This window comes from Dermacentor albipictus, chromosome 4, assembly GCF_038994185.2.
Source record: "Dermacentor albipictus isolate Rhodes 1998 colony chromosome 4, USDA_Dalb.pri_finalv2, whole genome shotgun sequence".
Taxonomy (NCBI): domain Eukaryota; kingdom Metazoa; phylum Arthropoda; class Arachnida; order Ixodida; family Ixodidae; genus Dermacentor; species Dermacentor albipictus.
In genome coordinates this window covers 53,384,472-53,401,965 of record NC_091824.1, presented here as the reverse complement: position 1 = coordinate 53,401,965, position 17,494 = coordinate 53,384,472, and the positions used below count along the sequence as shown (strand labels likewise).

Here is a 17,494-nt window from a genome sequence, read left to right as displayed (position 1 = left end):
TGACATAAAGGTATGACACCTAACAGTGAATTGCACGTGATTTAGTTACGTAACTGGATTTCATGAGTGGCACACTGTTTTTGTGGCTCAAGTGAGTAGAGACAGAAAAAACGACAAAGTAACACAAACATTCAAAGTTGATTCACCTTTATTAGACATGTAAATGGGCCTCTGCAAAAGATGTCGGCGTGATCCTAGACACGCCCTTACTAGACACTCGTGACATTGCAGATGTTTCAGAATTGATAAAGACCCAATGTCGGTTTTGGCTTCCACGTCAAAGTTTTATACAAAGACCGGAAGGATATTTCAGATAAGTCACCTGCGCCGTAATTCGGGGTCGCATAATCTCGTGTCTGCTGCTGCACCAAAGATCCTCTTCTCAGACACGCCCTACACGTGACTGTAAAAACTAACACATACATCCTCAAATGTAATTACGGAAGAACTCATCTGACGCTGACTGTCGGCGGTAAAGCGACGGACATACGAACAACGTGGTGGTACATGGTATTTCTGAAATCGCGCTTATTTAACGTCTAAAGGGGTCATTCTGAGACTTCTGTTGCTTCGAATATATGCGACCTACTCTCGTGCCGTCCCCCTTTGCTGTGGCACTCGCTTTCCAAAGTCGCCAGTGAGCGTGCTGGCGTTACGGCGACTGTGTGACGCTGATGCAATGACGACGATCGAATGACAAAGAAGGAGTGGCATCGATGGCATGATGACAATGAGATGACGATTCTTGAATGATGGTCATAGTATAAAGGCGACAGCATGACGACAACTTCATGAGAACATTGGTATGACGACGATGGTGCCACTACGCCAGTCCATATGGCGCCAACCACATGACCTAGCTAGTGTGATGACAATCACACGACCACGACGACATGGCGATGGCGGTTTGACTACAAATGCACAATAGCTACTGTTGGACGACGACGTAATGACGACAGCGGTATAGCCACGTTTGTATGATAACGGCATTATTTAGATATTACAATAATAAAAGAATTACATTCATGGACCCACGCTGGCTGACGAGGATGGTACGACGAAAATAGACGACGTTGCTGAAGTGATGATGGTAAAACGACAGCGTAAATCCGATGCTATGACGAAAATGAAATGCCGACGACTGTGCTGCCGTCATTCGTGGATGATGATGATGATGATGATGATGGTGGTGGAGTCACGATGATGGATGACCACGACGATGGAGTGATTACGACTTCATGGCGAAGGCGACGTGACGACGAGTGCATGAATGAGCACTGGATGGGTGGGTGGGTGGGTGGGTGGGTGGGTGGATGGATGGATGGATGGATGGATGGATGGATGGATGGATGGATGGATGGATGGATGGATGGATGGATGGATGGATGGATGGATGGACGGACGGACAGAAGGACGGACGGAAGACCGGGCGGCCGAATTAGGCAAATAACGCTAATCGTAATAATTTTTTTTTGAAAAACCAACCCCTATTGCTACCAACATTCCGTTGCGCACGTGACGGAAAGGAGCACAAAAAAATTGCGAAAGGAAAAAGGGCAATAGTACAGAGCGCTACTACATAATTTAGCCTAGCTGATTGCCGCGCTACACACCAACCAGCCAAGCAAAGCATCTTGCCCCTTTAGCATGCTTTGGGAAGGGTTTATTGGTGCCACAAATTGCACTACGTGTGATGGGGTGGGGCTCCCTTACCACAGTGCAGTGCCCGTACGTGGCAGAAGCACCGGTAAGCCTCCAAGGAAACGCATTGGAGCATCTAATACAGCTCTGCTTTGTAAACGCCCACATGGTAATAACACAATTAAGTGATAAGTAAGGTATACCGTTCCCATTTAAGGATTATAGTACAAAAAATGTAACGCTCGAAAATCGACAAAAAGTAGAATGCTTTGCTAGTGTATTTAGTGTGGTACTTGGACTTTACCAGAGGCTTGTGCTCACTTAGGATATGCCCGTGCCCAGTGAGGCTGCTGTGGAGAAATCATTCGCGCACAGCGGCAGAGACGTGCAGCTCTTAATTTGAAAGTCGGCAGTCGAGCAAGGTGCGAATACACCGCGATCCATGCTGACGAGTCCTCATAAAATTAACACGTCAGCTCATTCGTAAATGACAGAGCAACTTAACATGATTCCACTTGACGCACTTGTCTCAAACAGAGACGCCGGTCAAATAATTTCTTCAACGCTTCCACATGATGTATCACCGCCTTTTACAGGGCAATTTGCCATCAAGAAGAATAATTACGTCCATCAAGAGGACTACAGGATGAACGCAAGGATATGAAAAAAAACTTCATTCCAGGCACAAACATTTACCTTGTGGTAAAAAAGGACTAACCCCAGCCTGTACCGGGAGCATGGCCACATTTACGCATTGAGCCATAACACTGCACCTATATGCAGCAGGCTGCTAGCCTAGTCTCGCCTACATCTTCGTGGCGCGATTTATGGGCCTGATGCGGCGCCCTTGTAAACTATAGGCCATTTTGCTTGCTTAACATCGAAATATCCCTTTCGCGGTGCGTGAAAGACAGCTCGGCAGAAGGCTTCTGTTTATGCGATCCTGGCCACGCAATCCCTACGCCGCAACAGGCACCGAGGGAATTACGCGCCGTGGCAGGAAGTCTCACATGCACTTAGCCGACCGAATACGAAGATTTCGCAAGAACCGCGGCGTATCACTTCTCTACGAGGCTGACTACATACACGTAAAGCAATATATATAAAGGGGGGAGGTTTCTTGCTTCCAGCTTACTTCCATTCCTTCCATTTTCTTTGTCTTCGGCGCGTGCCACCTACTGTTTCCTTGCTTACCTTCCTCCATATATTATACAGGCCTATTGAGCGCAGTTGAGCCGTTCCCACGTGTGATAGTTCAGCTGGTTTCTTACTTTTCTTGCGTTGCCCTGTAGACTCAGCGTTGCTTATTCTCTGGGAATACTGCCTCGCGTCCAAACCCAGTGCTATCGTTGTCAGGGCGGTCGAGGTCAGTGTCACAAACGGCGCGGCTACTCTCACAAATGTTGTAGATGCTAACCCCCATGCTGCAATGACAAAATGAATCCAGACAGAGCCGTAACGTATTCGGATGCCGCGACGAAAGGTGTGGAAGCCGTAGAGAATAGCGTTCACGCTTGTAGAACTGCTGCGACGCTCAAAATAGCGCTTAGAAGGCGCGACAGCAAGACGGACTTCGTTCAAAGCACACTGACGTATTCTTTTAATGAGGGAGGTGGGGAACCGTACTGCCAAACTTCTGAGATTCCGCGCTATGTGAAATTGAGTGTTGGTCGCTCCCGTGTACTTTTCTAATGTATTTACCGCGGATTATTTAGCCGCACATATGATCGCGATTTTGTGTGGACCATCCAGTACTCTAACCGCAACGCTCTGGTACTCTTATGTAGTGCAGTAGGTGCGTCTCCCTCGTAAAGAGCAAAGAGCTCCCTGCGCAAGGTCGCGCCCTGTATGAGCTGTAGCAAGTGACAAAGCGATCGTGCGTTATAGTTCGTAGCGAGTGCGATGGTACATAAAATATAACTTGATCTGTCAGATGGAAATCATTAGGCGAAACAGGAAAGCCATTAGAGAAAAAAATAATCTTGACATGGTGTCGTTCATTAGCGGCTAAATTCCAACTCATGCTGTTGACGGTTTCTACAGGGTGTCCCAACTAACTTTAACAACAGTTTTAAAATACGCAAATGCCAAGGAACTGGACAAAACAAAGGTAATGTTGTTTGTCGTCACTTGGAGATACTCAAATTATCTTTTTCATTCCGCCTACTTAGATAATTATTCTTATTATTAAACTTCTCAAATATTATAATTAGATGAAAAGTGTCAATAAGAAAATTGTAGAGTGACATGAAAAACGAGCTACATGAAAGTGTTTTGCCGGGCGTGAAAAAAGCCCTCAAATACTCAGAAAGTGCTTCGAGTGGTCAGTCGCAGGGCATTTTGCGTACATTTGCGGGCTGCTTTCACGCTCAGAAAAACACTTTTATGTGGCACGTATTGAGCAACAAAAAGCTGTATCGAGATTTTTTCACGTCGCCCTACAATTTTCTCATTGACACTTTTCATCTAGTTATAATGTTTGAGAAGTTGAAGAATTAGGATTAATTATCTAATTATGTAGTATGCAAAAGAAAATTTGATGATGTCCAAGCGACGGCAAACAACATTACCTTCGGGCTGTCCAGCCGCCTGGCAGTTTCATATTTTTTAAATTTGGCTAGAATTACGCGGGACACCCTGTATACTTCAGCGAAGAGAGCATCCGACTATAAAATCAAGGGCCACAAATGTCCCTGCGTCCGCATCAAGGCCAGATCATATTGCCCACGCTATTTGGTCTGCGGTATTTCTCCCCTTTCATTCTAATGGTATAGGCTGGCGTTAGCTTTAGGCCTATGCTCCGAAAGAACATCCGCGTTGAAGGCCTTACTCGCGCTATTAAGGTTCTTGCGGTCCACGGGGCTTCACGACAGACTCTAAGAATGCCGCCCCCTACCGCTCTGTAGTGTACGCGCTTTGTTCGTGCTCGTCTCCCTTTCTTTCTATCTCGCCCTTCCGCTCTTTTTCTCTTTTTTATTCCCTCTAAACCCTTCCCCCTGCGCAGGGTACCCAACCGGAACTACATCTGGTTAATCTCCCTGCCTTTCTGTGCATTATTTTCTCTTTCTCTCTCTCTCTAGTGTTTCAAGCGTGGCGCAAAAATTTGCTTGAAGACGGCCACTTTTGACTACATATCCAAAAGCCACCTTATCTATGCAAACTTTTTCAAGTCTGCAGGTGACGGAAACCGCAAAATATTTACCTTGATACCAAATGACTGTGCTAAAGATTAAATCAGGCAGTGAAACAGCCTGTATACCGAAAGCGGGAAATTTTTAACAGCAAACACGGTGACTCTGGCGTAGTTATCAATACATAAGTACTGTTTCACGACTTCGTGAACACGCGCAAAGAAAAGAAAGGAGAACATTTACTTTCTTATGTTCAGTACAACGTGAGACCGGTAACTTTCTGGCGAAAAGCCCAAAGAGTCGACCATGGTACGCGACTACCAAACTTAGGGAGTTCGTAAAATCGTCACCGGATTGCCAACCCCGCTTCCCGACGCCCATCTATTCCAGGGGACTTTCTAATTTTTACTCCAAACGCCTTTACTCCACTTCCCTACTTTCGTTCTTCTATCGACATGCTGATGACAAATCCCCAAATGCCATAAGTCACCACCGTGAAACTCGAAGCAAAACTCGCCGTCTTCTTTCGCACAGATCCCCTATGGGGATCTGCGCAGAAAAGCGACCCAAATTAGTGCGACACGTCTTAATTTCTAAGTCAACTGCATTCCAATGCTACTGCGCACTTCGAGTGTCGCCCAGACCCTTCGAGTCACTCTGCTTCGGTGGAAATGGCTTAACTGATTGACATCGCCAACGAGCGCTGGACCATGGCACATCATTTTAACAGGCTGCTGCAGTGTTACAAGCAAGCCGACACCCCTCTATTCTACCTTCCGTCCTCCAGATATGCTATGCCAGCCGTTCCACCATCCTCTTTTCTGACCTCCCGCACCACTGGGACAGGAACGGTGGAATACTGAAGTGCTGGTGCTTAGAATTTCGATCGCTCTGGTGACGCACCGTAGTCATGTGGAATTGGCTGCCTTAATTTTTCCCTTCTCTCGTAGACCTGTCCTACTTCTTCTTGCATTCCCTGTTTTTTCGAAGTCACTCGCCGTCCTTGGAGACATTTCGCGGTGCCATGTGTCTCTCGCCGCTAAGATAAATTGGCGGCTCATTCATGCACACCGAAGGGAATCTTTGATGCGAAAAGCAGAAAGCTAAGTAGCTCCATTACGCGGTTTTATTATCGCTTTTCCAGAGAGTTACTTCGGAATGATCCGACCGGTGCAACGAGTGAGTGAACACTGTTAAAACTTTCAAGCAAAAGTTTTTCTTCCTATCTCGGTTGTTCTTTTTTTGCTTGCATTACGTTTCATTCTTTCGGCGTTGCTCTCAGCCCACACGCGTGTCTGAAACTGGATGAATTATTGAGCAGGTTCTTCATTTTTGACATTTCCTCTGGTGGACCTAAGCGACACTCTGGCCTCTTGGTCAGGCGTTCATTACATCGTTTGAACTGTTCTTCCACGATTCTACGCTGTGCCACTTAAGGAACAACATTGCCCGGAGAAGTCCGGTCACGCCTCTCTGGTATAGTATGTGCACTTGCCTCGGTTGATGTTCTTTTCATTTGAAAGTTTTGATATTGCAATTTGGCCACGGCGGTAAGATGTTTATGGTAGGCTGAATTTTTAGTGATCTCATGGCATTCTCCGCACTTACATGGTTTTCTCAGTGTCTACAACTGTGAGCATTAGCATAAGCAATTATCATGATGACGTAAATAGAGTGATGTTTCGGACGTGTCTATGTTTTGCATGCAGAACCGTCTTTTCACTGACCACGATTCCTAGCAGCTATCTGTCGTTCGAAGGAGGAACAAATCATTGATAATGTTGTTGCTGCTTTCAATGCAAACGCTTTCATTCTGAAATTGTCGTTGAAATAAATATCATGGAGGCAAAAATATTATATTCGAATAAGCTGCATAAGGTTAAACTTTGATGTCGCAAGCGTGCTTTGCCAGCAAGAGTGTGAACGGCATATTCTTACAGCGGAACTGTACCGGGAAACTGAGGTTGTGCACGCGTAATCCAGATTAATAACATCAATGCGATGCGCATATTCAACCACTAGATGCCCAAGAGAAATATAGCAACATAGCAGTATTGAATAAACAACGCTCATTCTGAGTTGGGATTTTGGAATAACGTGATAGATGTGTGCTAGCCGGGCCGACTTCTCACACGTATAACAGGGTGGATTAATGAAAGCTCTTTTGACGATCATTTCCAATATATACCGAACATAATACTATTTTTACGTTTCACCCAAGATTGGGCCTATTACAATTCCTAAGTGCACTCAAAATTGCACTGTGTCACTGCAAAGTGTCACTGCACTTGCGCAGTGACACTACGCCCTTCACCTAAGGCTTCCACCTTAAGCAATGCTCAAGTCACAAACGACAGAGGTGACATGAGTGCACATTCATGTCTATTCGCCCAAAGCCGCGGAAGCAAGTTGTTTTGCTGTCATAAAGAAGAAATGCTGCAATAATAGTCCTACTGACTAAAGACAAACGAACTATGATAAATATCTGTATGTTCAGAGCAGAATATCGACTGAGCAGGAAAAAAGTCGGGTTGATCTCGCGTGGCCACTTGTGACACCGCGACAGGTACGCTGTGGTTTTACTAATGGCGACGAGCTGCAACGAATGGTGCCAAGAGAGGCGTAAAGGCTGGTTATCTTGTTTTTTTTAAATTTTTTTGTTTCATGTGAGTGTTCATTTAGATAAACTGAGTGGCAAAGAGCTATGTCCGGTGGGCATGCCTCGGCAAAAAATTCGCATTCTCCAGTGCATAATTTGCTATTATACCCCGATTGAATCTGCCGTCGAAATGATCGCCGCCAGGTAACATAGTAACTGCCTCCATATGCCGGTAGTGGCGCCATCACGAAATCATTGCCGCGAACTTATCCGGGCTGTGTGCACGATTGCTGACCCGCGAGTGGCGTGTAAATGCGTCAAGGTGTTGCGTAACGACTCGGACAGCCATAAGTGCAGGGAGTCAAGGCAATCAAGGCCACGTCCACCTAACTCTGCAGGCGCCTGCAGGTATAATAGCAGCTGCCTAATTGTGCACGTAATGACACCTATCTAGGAGAGAACAAAAAGGATAGCGAAGCGAGGAAAGCGCACAGTGGAGGCGTCGACTGCTGCTTGATAGCAGAGACATGACTGGTCTCTGTCTCCTTGCATTGATCACCTCGCTCGGCTGGCCATGCTCGTTAGCGAAGCCGCATCACGTGACAAATGATAATAATTCATTGGAAGAAGTGTCGCCTGAATGAGATGAGTTCGTGTACGTTAGTTCTTTATCTTTTCTTTCCTCATTTCTTTTTACTTCCCTTACGTAGGTATACTAGCCGAGTAAGTCATAATGTCAGTATATTGTCAGTACGTGCTCGTCGGCTATCAGGGAGCCACGTTGCAGAAAAAAATAATATGTCAAATTCTTTTTAGGTGAATTGTTTTAGTTATCGCTACCCAAAAGCTGTGGCAATGAATCAAGGCAATCAAAGGCATGTGTACTGATGCAATTTGACACAAAGAAGCGCTTGTGTGCCAACACGGAAGCTGTCGCTGAATTGTAATTGACCCTCATAACATGCGTTCTAAGGAAGAGGCTTGCAATACTGTTTGGAAGGAGCACACACAACGTGCCTAAGCATGTGTCCGACTTCGTATTCTGACCTGATAATATTCTGCTAATGATGGAAATAACTAATTACGCGTACAAGAAGCATAAAGAAGAGATAAGATAGCCAAATACAAGCGAAATGTTTATTGGGTGACTGATAACGTGATTGTGGACACACAGCACACGATAAACTACCGGTGACCCCTGCGAACGTTTCCTACTGCTTTTTTTTATTCTTCGCCTTTTGTGCTAATATCATTTTGGAGCTGTGGTTTCTAGAAGCAGAGAAAGCGACGTAACAATAACAAAGAGGTACGGCATTTAATAAATGTGTATTAATGCATGCATAACTTCATAACATGGTCTGAAATGCCAACAATCCTGGTCGAGCTACAATTAAGAAAGTTATCACTAGTAGTTATTACATAAATGCTGACTTGTGTACTGTGCCAACTACTCTTTTTTGTGTCGCCCAGTAGGCTATGACAGTACTTCACTGAATAACTATAAGTCAGGTTTAGGCATCTTGTCGTGAAGTCCTTAGCAACCGTAAACGCTTGCGATGTTGATAAGACACGAAGTCGGTTTTTTGACGTGCTTGTCGGAAAGATATGACTCTACAGTGGGCTTTTGAAGACGGTTCGATGTTCTGTAGTACGGTAGGTAGCTGGGTGAATCGGAACACCTGAATTATTAATACTTACAGCGCGCATTAAAAATGCGGACACAGAAGAGAGAGGAGGCACTCGTGCGTCCTCTCTCTATATAACGTATATCAAGCATCAGGAGTGAATTAGCCAGATTTGCGTTTTTTTGCGCCGACACACGCGAAATCACAAGGCTGGTATTGTTTAGCACTTCCTGTGCTTAAGCACATTACCGTCTTTTTCTTCTTGCTACTCGAGAGTTAAGTCCGTTACGTGCTGAGTTGTAGCATGCAAAGTATAAGTAGAAAAAAAGCCATTTAAAGGTGTTTCGCAGTCAGCAAAACACCTTTACTTGTTAGAGTACACCAGTAAATTGAGTGCATATGAAACGGGCCTGCATGCTTACACCAAGCTCCAGTACGACGTTATGTCACGGGGCAATTCAAGAGTGAAAAAAAATTAAGTACATATGCGCATGATGAACAAGCGCGTGAGTGGAGTAATTCCATTAATTATTTTATACCTACGAAAATTACTAGTGCAGCTTTAACGGCTCTCTGTAGGCAGAGGGTTGGATCGAGTGGGACCTTATGCATGGCGGTAGTGCAGGAGTTTATACATGTACATTTGGCTAATTTCCGTGTAAACACTACATATTGGGCATGCTGCCCAGGCATGCTGGGCAGCATATGGTTCAAAGGTCGGCTGTAATTTCTATATTTGATCATGTGGCTGAAAGAGAGGCTGCTGAAGCTCTAGCACATCCATGCACAAAATCTTCACGTGGAGCCATGCAATGGCAACAACTGTGAACTATTCAAGTAAGCTCGCGAAAAGGTAAATGCTGTAAAAGAATGCTGTTAAAATGATAGTAAAAAGAAAACAACGTCAAGGAATCAATCCAAGCTCAGCCGAGGCAAACACTAGCCTCTACGCAGATAATTTCCTCTTTTCTTAATCGAGGTGCGCGTGGTTCCTGGTGCACAGATCTTTGCCACAAAAGAATGTATATGTGTATAGTTGCCCATTAAAAATAGACGATCCGACCGCACAGAAGAGAGTGCACTCCTACGCTGAGTGCAATAATTCTCTCTACCGACTATTTCTTTAGTCTTCCTTTCATACGAGCCATGCACACTGCAATGCATGGTTTCGGAAGGAAGGTCAGGCACATGTCAGTGCGGCAGGTTTCGTTTCCACAGGTTAACTACTACTTCTAGGTGTCTGCGGCCATAGAGGCTATTTGACCTGCAGTCTGACGGACGGCATCTCGCTTGCGCTGAGTGACCGACACCACCGGTGCCACATCGCTCCGATGATTGGCCTCTCGCTGTTGGCGTGTCTGGCGCATACCGAGTTATTACCTGGCCGTCGAGCCGCCCACGCGCCAAAGAGCGGGCGATCATCTATCCACAGCGTTGACTGACGTTGGGCACGAGATCACCTGCTGTGTTTTGTCTCCTGCAGGCTGTTCTTCCTGCTCGCTTTCGACTAAGAACCACTTCGGAAATTTTTTGTACGAGATTGTACGTGAATTTGTTCTTGAAGACTTCTTTCAGATTGCTGTTCATTCAGCTTCTTCATCAAGAGCGATATATTTCTTGTTCTTTTTCTTTTCTTTCTTGTCTTTGTGGGCACAGGAAACCACGCCGTGGAGGAGTGCCATGAAAGAGGTACACCGCTACAGACGACAAAGGGTCACGTCATTCACCCTGCATTAATGCTTATTCGCACATGGACTCAAGGATGTCGATGCAAGAATGACACCACTGTAATTGCTAAAGACCAAAAAAATAGCCCAATATGTAAGTGTATTTTCTTAATTATGTCTCACCATTTGAGATATCTTTCAAAGGACGTCTATTGATATTTAAAATTTGTCAAAAATGAATAATATATGAATGACGCTCGTCTTATTCAAAGGATGCATATGGATCTCAGTTTTAGCAGATTCCACAAAAAGTTAATTTATTTGAAAATAATACCTACAATTCTAAATAGACGAATGCACTGTAATGTTCCCAAAGTAAAATTTAGATTACCGTCTTCTATTTTAATTTTCATTTACATGCGTAGAACAAAAATATTTATCACGGAATCCCTCGTCTGTACACTTTCGCTCCGAAAAGTTCACCTTGCAGATGGTGAATGAGCAAACGATAATTGCGAGCCAGCGCGTTTACACAATCCTTGTGTTTTTACAATTCTTCGTGCTATTATACCGCCACTTACGCTTAAAGACTAGCGCAACTTTCGTCCGGAAATTCCACGAAAGAATGGTAGGCATCCTGGCGGGCAGCAGGTCGGCAGCTACGCGGTCACATTACAGCGTCCATTTTCATAACTTTTCGAACACGACCGCAGCGAGCCAGAATCGCCTCGTGCGCCACTCAAGAAGGAAACCGCCGCATAGAGCCAATACTCTGGTTCTAAAATACAGGCTCCTTCATCGTGGGTTCCACAGCCTCAGGAGCGTTCCTATAAGAGCAGCTTGCATTTACGGCCGCAAGAGACGGTACCCGGTGGAGCTCTGCCGACATGTAATGCTGCGAGTGCAAAGCAAGGCAGCGAGTGGGGAGCTTTTCTGCCTCGCGAAAGGAATTCAAGCTCGGCTCCTTTCGTTGCTTCGCTGCTGCAATCTAAAATGAAAGCGTGGCTATGTACTCACTTGAGCGTGCACTTAGCTCTTCTCCGCAAACCCCATTCTCGTCACACCCCCTCCCACCGCGACGAAAGTGATTTCATGTAAGACGGCTTAGCTGAGAGGGTGCCCTGACGAATTTGACTTTTCCTTCAACCGTTGGTAGGTTTTATTTTCGCTCCGTCTGCAACTGCGCTGAAGTGCGGTGGCCTAGGAGGGCGCGGGCCTCTTACGCGCGAGGTGATTCTCTCCCACTCGCAAGAACCGCGTCACTTTCTTTTTCTCCTCGCTGTTTTAATTTATCTCAGGCTAGCGTCGGCAATTCTTCGCGACTATTCTGGCTCCTGACAGGAGGCGCAGGGCTCCTACATACGTGTGGAGATGCGTCTTTCTGGCCGATCTGGCTGCATGCATTTTTCGCTTAGCATGCGAGCCGTCTCGCGGGCGTCTGTCGGCGTCATGAGCCGACGACCGTGGGGCGGCGTCACACTTTAGTGCGTCGCCGACTCTGGCGAGGAGTTCGAGCGAACTTTTGCGGAGAGCTGGAGCGTGTGTTCCGCGCCCCCGCAATCTCCGCGCGTCTATATGTTTGCCCGCGTGTTTTCTTCCACATTTAAGTGCGACTGCTTAGGTATTTGTTGCTCTGTGCTTGTGTACACGTATGTTCCTGCGTGCATGTGGGTTTGCGGACGTGTATGTGCGAGTCTACGCGCAGGCGTGTAGATGAGTTGTTTGGGGATGCGTCCACGCCTCATATTAAACTTGTTACCAACCCATCTGCGTTTACTGCACATCACCCCTCGAGTTCGGATAACTCACAAAAGGAAACAAAAAATAATAACGCCAGTGACAGCGTCGAGGGTAGACGCCTTCGTACCTTGGCGTTCCAAAAAAAGGCGGGTTTTAGAGCATGGTGACCTGGTCGGCCCACAGGTCGCACGTGTAGCTTTGGAGCCAACTTCTGTTGATTTTACCGGCTTTTACGGAGAAAAGTAGTTAGATGCTTTATCGACAAAGGAACCTTTTTTCATGCCAGTATTGCTATTTACTTGATATAGCTTGAATTGATTTCTTTCATATATGGGGCGCTTGATTGCTGTGTCTACATTGTTCGCTGCGCACCCGCATTGCATGGTATCAAATCCAACGAAAGAAGTACTGCTCGTCAGCACCCTATTATCAGGTATAGGGCGCTTCTTACCATTGCCCGTAATTTACAAGTTCCTTAGGAGTGCTCCATACTTCACTGGCACATGGTAAACTCCAACAGCAGTATCGTTCTTTCGCGTCCTAGGCACGCACACTGAATATGAGAAGGCAACAGCGACTGCAAGCATTGGAAACTAGCAGTTTCATTTGGCGTAGGGTCGATGTACTTGATCCCTTCGTGAAAAGAAAAAGATAGGAACCAGTTTAATTAGCTTTGTCTTTCTGAAGCAATTTTTGTACGGAAGCAGCTAAGGGCCTGGCAACAACGTCAAAACTACAACGACGACGCAACGACGACATGACCTCGACACATTCTCTACAAAAATGAGGCAAAAATACCGATATCTCTCTTAGTATTGCTATACGAACAATTGAAAGTTGGGTATACTAAAGCGTTGCACTATTACACTACTAGGCTCAAAACGACATCACTGTATTGCGGAGTAAAATGAAGGCGCACAGTGCAAGTCAAGCCTTGTCATTCAATCGGAGTGAATGGTTCACTCGGAGGATACTAATCCTGGGAACATGATCTCCGTAGACTCGGATAAAATGAGAACAGCGCACGTTTTTTTTTCGTTTATTTTTCTTTTGTACAAGAGCACACGTGTTTGGGAAAACAAGATTGGAAATATCTCGTAGATTGAAGGCATTTTTTTCACGTACTACCACGGATATCCTGGACGTGCTAGTACGACAGCATTGTGGTGGGTACGAACATTGAACAAGTTGCAACTTTTATCTTGTGATTATGAAACGCATCGGTGCATGGCCTTCTTGATGAGCGTGGGCGCCCATTCGAAAGGCGGAAAGACCGATGTGTGTAGTTTTAAGCGTGATGTGTGTAGTTGTGTCACTAAAAAAACCTTACTTATTTGCATATGTGCGCAGTGCCTGTTCCGCTAACATTTGCACACAAGCACTGACATAGGCTATAAATAAATCTACAGGGCAGGAAGAAAGGAAGCGCAGTTCGGGGACGGCGGCAGAAAAACGGAACGGTGATTAACCAATGAAATTTGCGGATGGACAGCGACTTCTGCTGATGCAGTGCAGCTGTTAAATTGAGATCACCGGTAAATCTGCAGTGGTCCAGTGATACTGAGTAGACTAATGATTTATTTTGCCTGACTTACGATATGCGGCCCTATGCATAACTGCACCTTTTGAAGCGCCACGTTATTCGATCGAGTCAAAAAGCAAAGAACGAGTTCTATCATTGAAAGCTCTCGGGAAGCAGAGTGATGCTTTAAGGATGATTTAATGGGCTTGTGTGACCGCAACCCTAACCAGGCGCGCTATAACGTAAAGCCATTCAAAAATTTTCTTTCAAGTTCTGCAATCAGCCCTCGACGAGTGGTCGGAAAATGTTGTTGCCACTCCCACTTCGCCCCTCTGTCAGCCGGCGCTACGGAAACCGCTATAGCTTCCCATCTGATATGGCGTGTACACACTGATTATGCATGAATAAATCAAACAAAAAATCAATTATTTCTCATTTGATGCTTTTTTGCCATTATCCTTCTGCTATTGGTCAAAAGCTTTAAGCTACGCCCACTTCGCCTGTCTGTCACGCGACGTTCCAAAACCGCGAAAGCTCACCTTGTCAAAGTGACGTGTTAGCCTTAAGGATGCATTATATACCGAACAAAAGTGATTTTTTACAGATAGGTGGACACTGCCCCATTTCGAAAGGTATAGAAGATGGCTTCCTGCAGATCGCTCAGGCAAGGCTACTCGCACCTGCCGGAAAGCATGTATTTACTTGCTTATAATAAAACTTCTTGTGTGGCAGTATAGCGCTATCAAGCCCTTTCGACACGTATACGACATCGCTCTGCCAACTCTTCTTTGCTGAGGATCTAGTTTAGCGTCATTCTTAACCTTCTGTTGCACGTTTCCGCGATTTTTCACAAACCACGTGCCGCAAGGTAATTAAAGGGAAGCGGACCAATCGCAGAGGCTGGCACTACCCTCCTCATGCGGTTATCTATTTTCACTGTGCTAGCTCGGTCCCATGAAAACCCTCTCCACTTTAGCATGCTTCTCGCCTCTTGCCAGCCAGTTAGAGAACAAAAACCAATCAATGTAGGAAATGGTATTTGTTTTTAAGACAAAAAAAAACGGCCTTCTGTAAACGCGGACAGCGTTTCATTGGGTTGTGCTGACAACGCTGTGGCTCACCGATCAATTCTTGCGTCAGCGGTTACGCAAATTTGACGTCACGAGATTGGAATAGGAACAGATTGGAATAGCTTTACGTTATAGGGCCCCAGTCTCCTGGCCACAGCTGTGGCTTTTCAGCTCAACACAGTTCCTCACCATAACCGAAAGCCAGCCAAACTCTTTCATGATAATTTTCATGTTTCAGTTTCGGCATGGGAAGTGCAGATGTGCGTATTAAGTGCAAGTGACTTTTTGTGAGCGAATCGCTCCTATGCACACATCGTCTTGAATTAACACTTCAGGTATACACGCGCTGTGATTGCTTAGTAACTACGGCGTTACGATGCTCAGCGCGAGGTCAAAGCACGAGGTCAAAGCACGAGGTCACAAGAATAAATCCCGGCCACGACAGCCGCATTTCGATGGGAGTAAAATGCAGAAACGCCGTATACCGTGCTTTGGGTGCACGTTAAAGGACCCTAGGTGGCGAAAATTAATGCGGAGTCTGCAATTATGAAGTGCGTCATAGTCCTATCGTTGATATGGCGAGTAATATCAAAGAATTTATATTTAAATTGTAAGACCAGATATTATCCAGTTCAAAGACAGAAATCAGGAAAAAGAAGAGAAAGAAAGAGAAGTAAGTCATTTGTGGTCAGCACTTCTGCCTCGGTGTAAAGTTAAAAATTATGTTAAGTGGTTACTAAAACAAGCCTATCTTCTTTTAAGGAAAACGTGGACGCATTGACCAGTGTCACGACCACGGTCACAGCTTCGAGATACCCAGAAGAAATTAGGGCGACCCACAGAATGGCCGCGGTCATGCAATCAGCCACCAGTCGAGCTCTGCCCATATTAACTATGCAGACTTTGCGGCAATCAGGCATGCGTCGAGCTCTGCCCATAGTAAGCATGCGCACCTTGTGGTGCCAGAAATATGCGCATCCACTTTTGTACGCAGTTCGTCATACTCAAAGTGCCGAAGGGGACTATGCGACCACGGAGAAAGAAGGGGAGCATATTGTCGTGTCGAGCAAAACATTTTCACACACTCGCGCACACTTCTTGGCCGATAAAGCACGCAGCCAAGAAGAAGAGGTGACAGCGAATTAGGAATGATTTATGGCATCTCTTTACTTCCTTTCTCCAATGTAAACACCGGTGCAAGCAGCAGGCGAGCCAGGAGCTGCGGGCACGTGTGTAGGGAAGGCGCCATAGTGAAGTCGTTTACGATTTCTCTCTTTGTCATTTTTTTTCTGACTGACATCCTACGAATGTGTCCATAAAATGTGCAGCGTCTCTGCAGGGAGTGGCAACCCAAAGAAGACTACCTGTGGGTCTGGCAACACCTTCCCGTTGTTCAGACTTCGTTTACGCAACACTTCTCAGTGGCTTCTAAAACAAATATATAACAAATACAACAAATGTCCCGCAGCAATGCGAATATTTATGGTATTCTAGGAGCGCTAAGGTGTTGCCTTTATTATTGTTTTTTCTTGATTTATGAAGCAGCCCTATTGGCGTGTGTGAGAAAATACCAGCAATTCGCAATCTGTACAGTTATTCCTACGAGAATTTGCATGAAATTATGGAATCTAAAGAAAAAAATTGCCTTCCCATCAAAAAGGTTATTGGCAGCGCTCTCGGTGCTGCGAAAAGAAAAATTAAACATGCCAGAAGACGTAGAGGTCAATAAAAGAAGAAGAAATCGGTGGACGATGTATTTATTTCTTCATGAAGAAATATCATATCCACACAATAAAAGAAAATTCACTCACCATCCCGCCCCTGCGAAAGTGGATGTCCAGCGAAGCTGTTGAACACCACTTCTACAAGTGCGTAAAGCGGATGCAATACTTTATTTCTTTAGAGTATGGTATACTTGTCATGGCAATTTAGAGTAACGGCAGTAATGATAACAATGGTAATTTATGACAGTACGCCGCCGCCCATAGCGGTGCTGCAACAGCATTTCTAGGCTGGTTCCTTTATGTACGAAAGGCTAGGAACGTCACTTCCCACGGAGCAAGCTGCATTCGGCGCAGTTGCTTGCGCAACAGTAATCTTTACCGAGAAACATACGCTGGGAGCGCTACGGGCTTCACATTGTTACCAGGAGCGCCTTACCATAATAATTATCTGGTTCATATCATTGTTTTGTGCTTGTTCGTTATTGAAACTTATGCTGTTCTGTATGCTGTATTCGGGATTGTAAATAATGTATGCTCTTTTCGCTTCGGTTGCCTGGCCGCTTGCAGCCTGTGCTTTACCGGGGTGCGAGACACTGCTCCTAGACCTGCACTGCCACCGGGATCGGCCCACACGTTTGCTGACGGACGCGGACATGAAAAATGCCGACCAACTAGAGGCTAACAGCTTCGCTGCAAAACACGACAATACACAATGTAACTGTTTGTCTTGGACAAGCGAGTTGGTTACCAGACCCACTGAAGTGGATTGGCACTT

At 45.6% G+C, this 17,494-nt stretch overlaps 1 protein-coding gene across 21 annotated transcripts in view; it reads left to right on the top strand.

The window, feature by feature from the left end:
- LOC135909142 (roundabout homolog 2-like) overlaps positions 1 to 17,494 on the top strand; it is a 402,696-nt gene that overhangs the window by 257,242 nt on the left and 127,960 nt on the right. For 14 of the 21 annotated variants that reach the window (XM_070536954.1, XM_070536951.1, XM_065440970.2 and 11 more), the window contains one exon: positions 10,653 to 10,817. The exons of 6 other annotated variants lie outside the window; for them this stretch is intronic. In XM_070536954.1, the coding sequence (XP_070393055.1) occupies positions 10,733 to 10,817 (85 nt within the window). In that variant the 5' untranslated portion in view covers positions 10,653 to 10,732. The remainder of the gene's footprint in view (positions 1 to 10,652; positions 10,818 to 17,494) is intronic. One more of the 21 variants, XM_070536958.1, reaches the window with a different exon arrangement.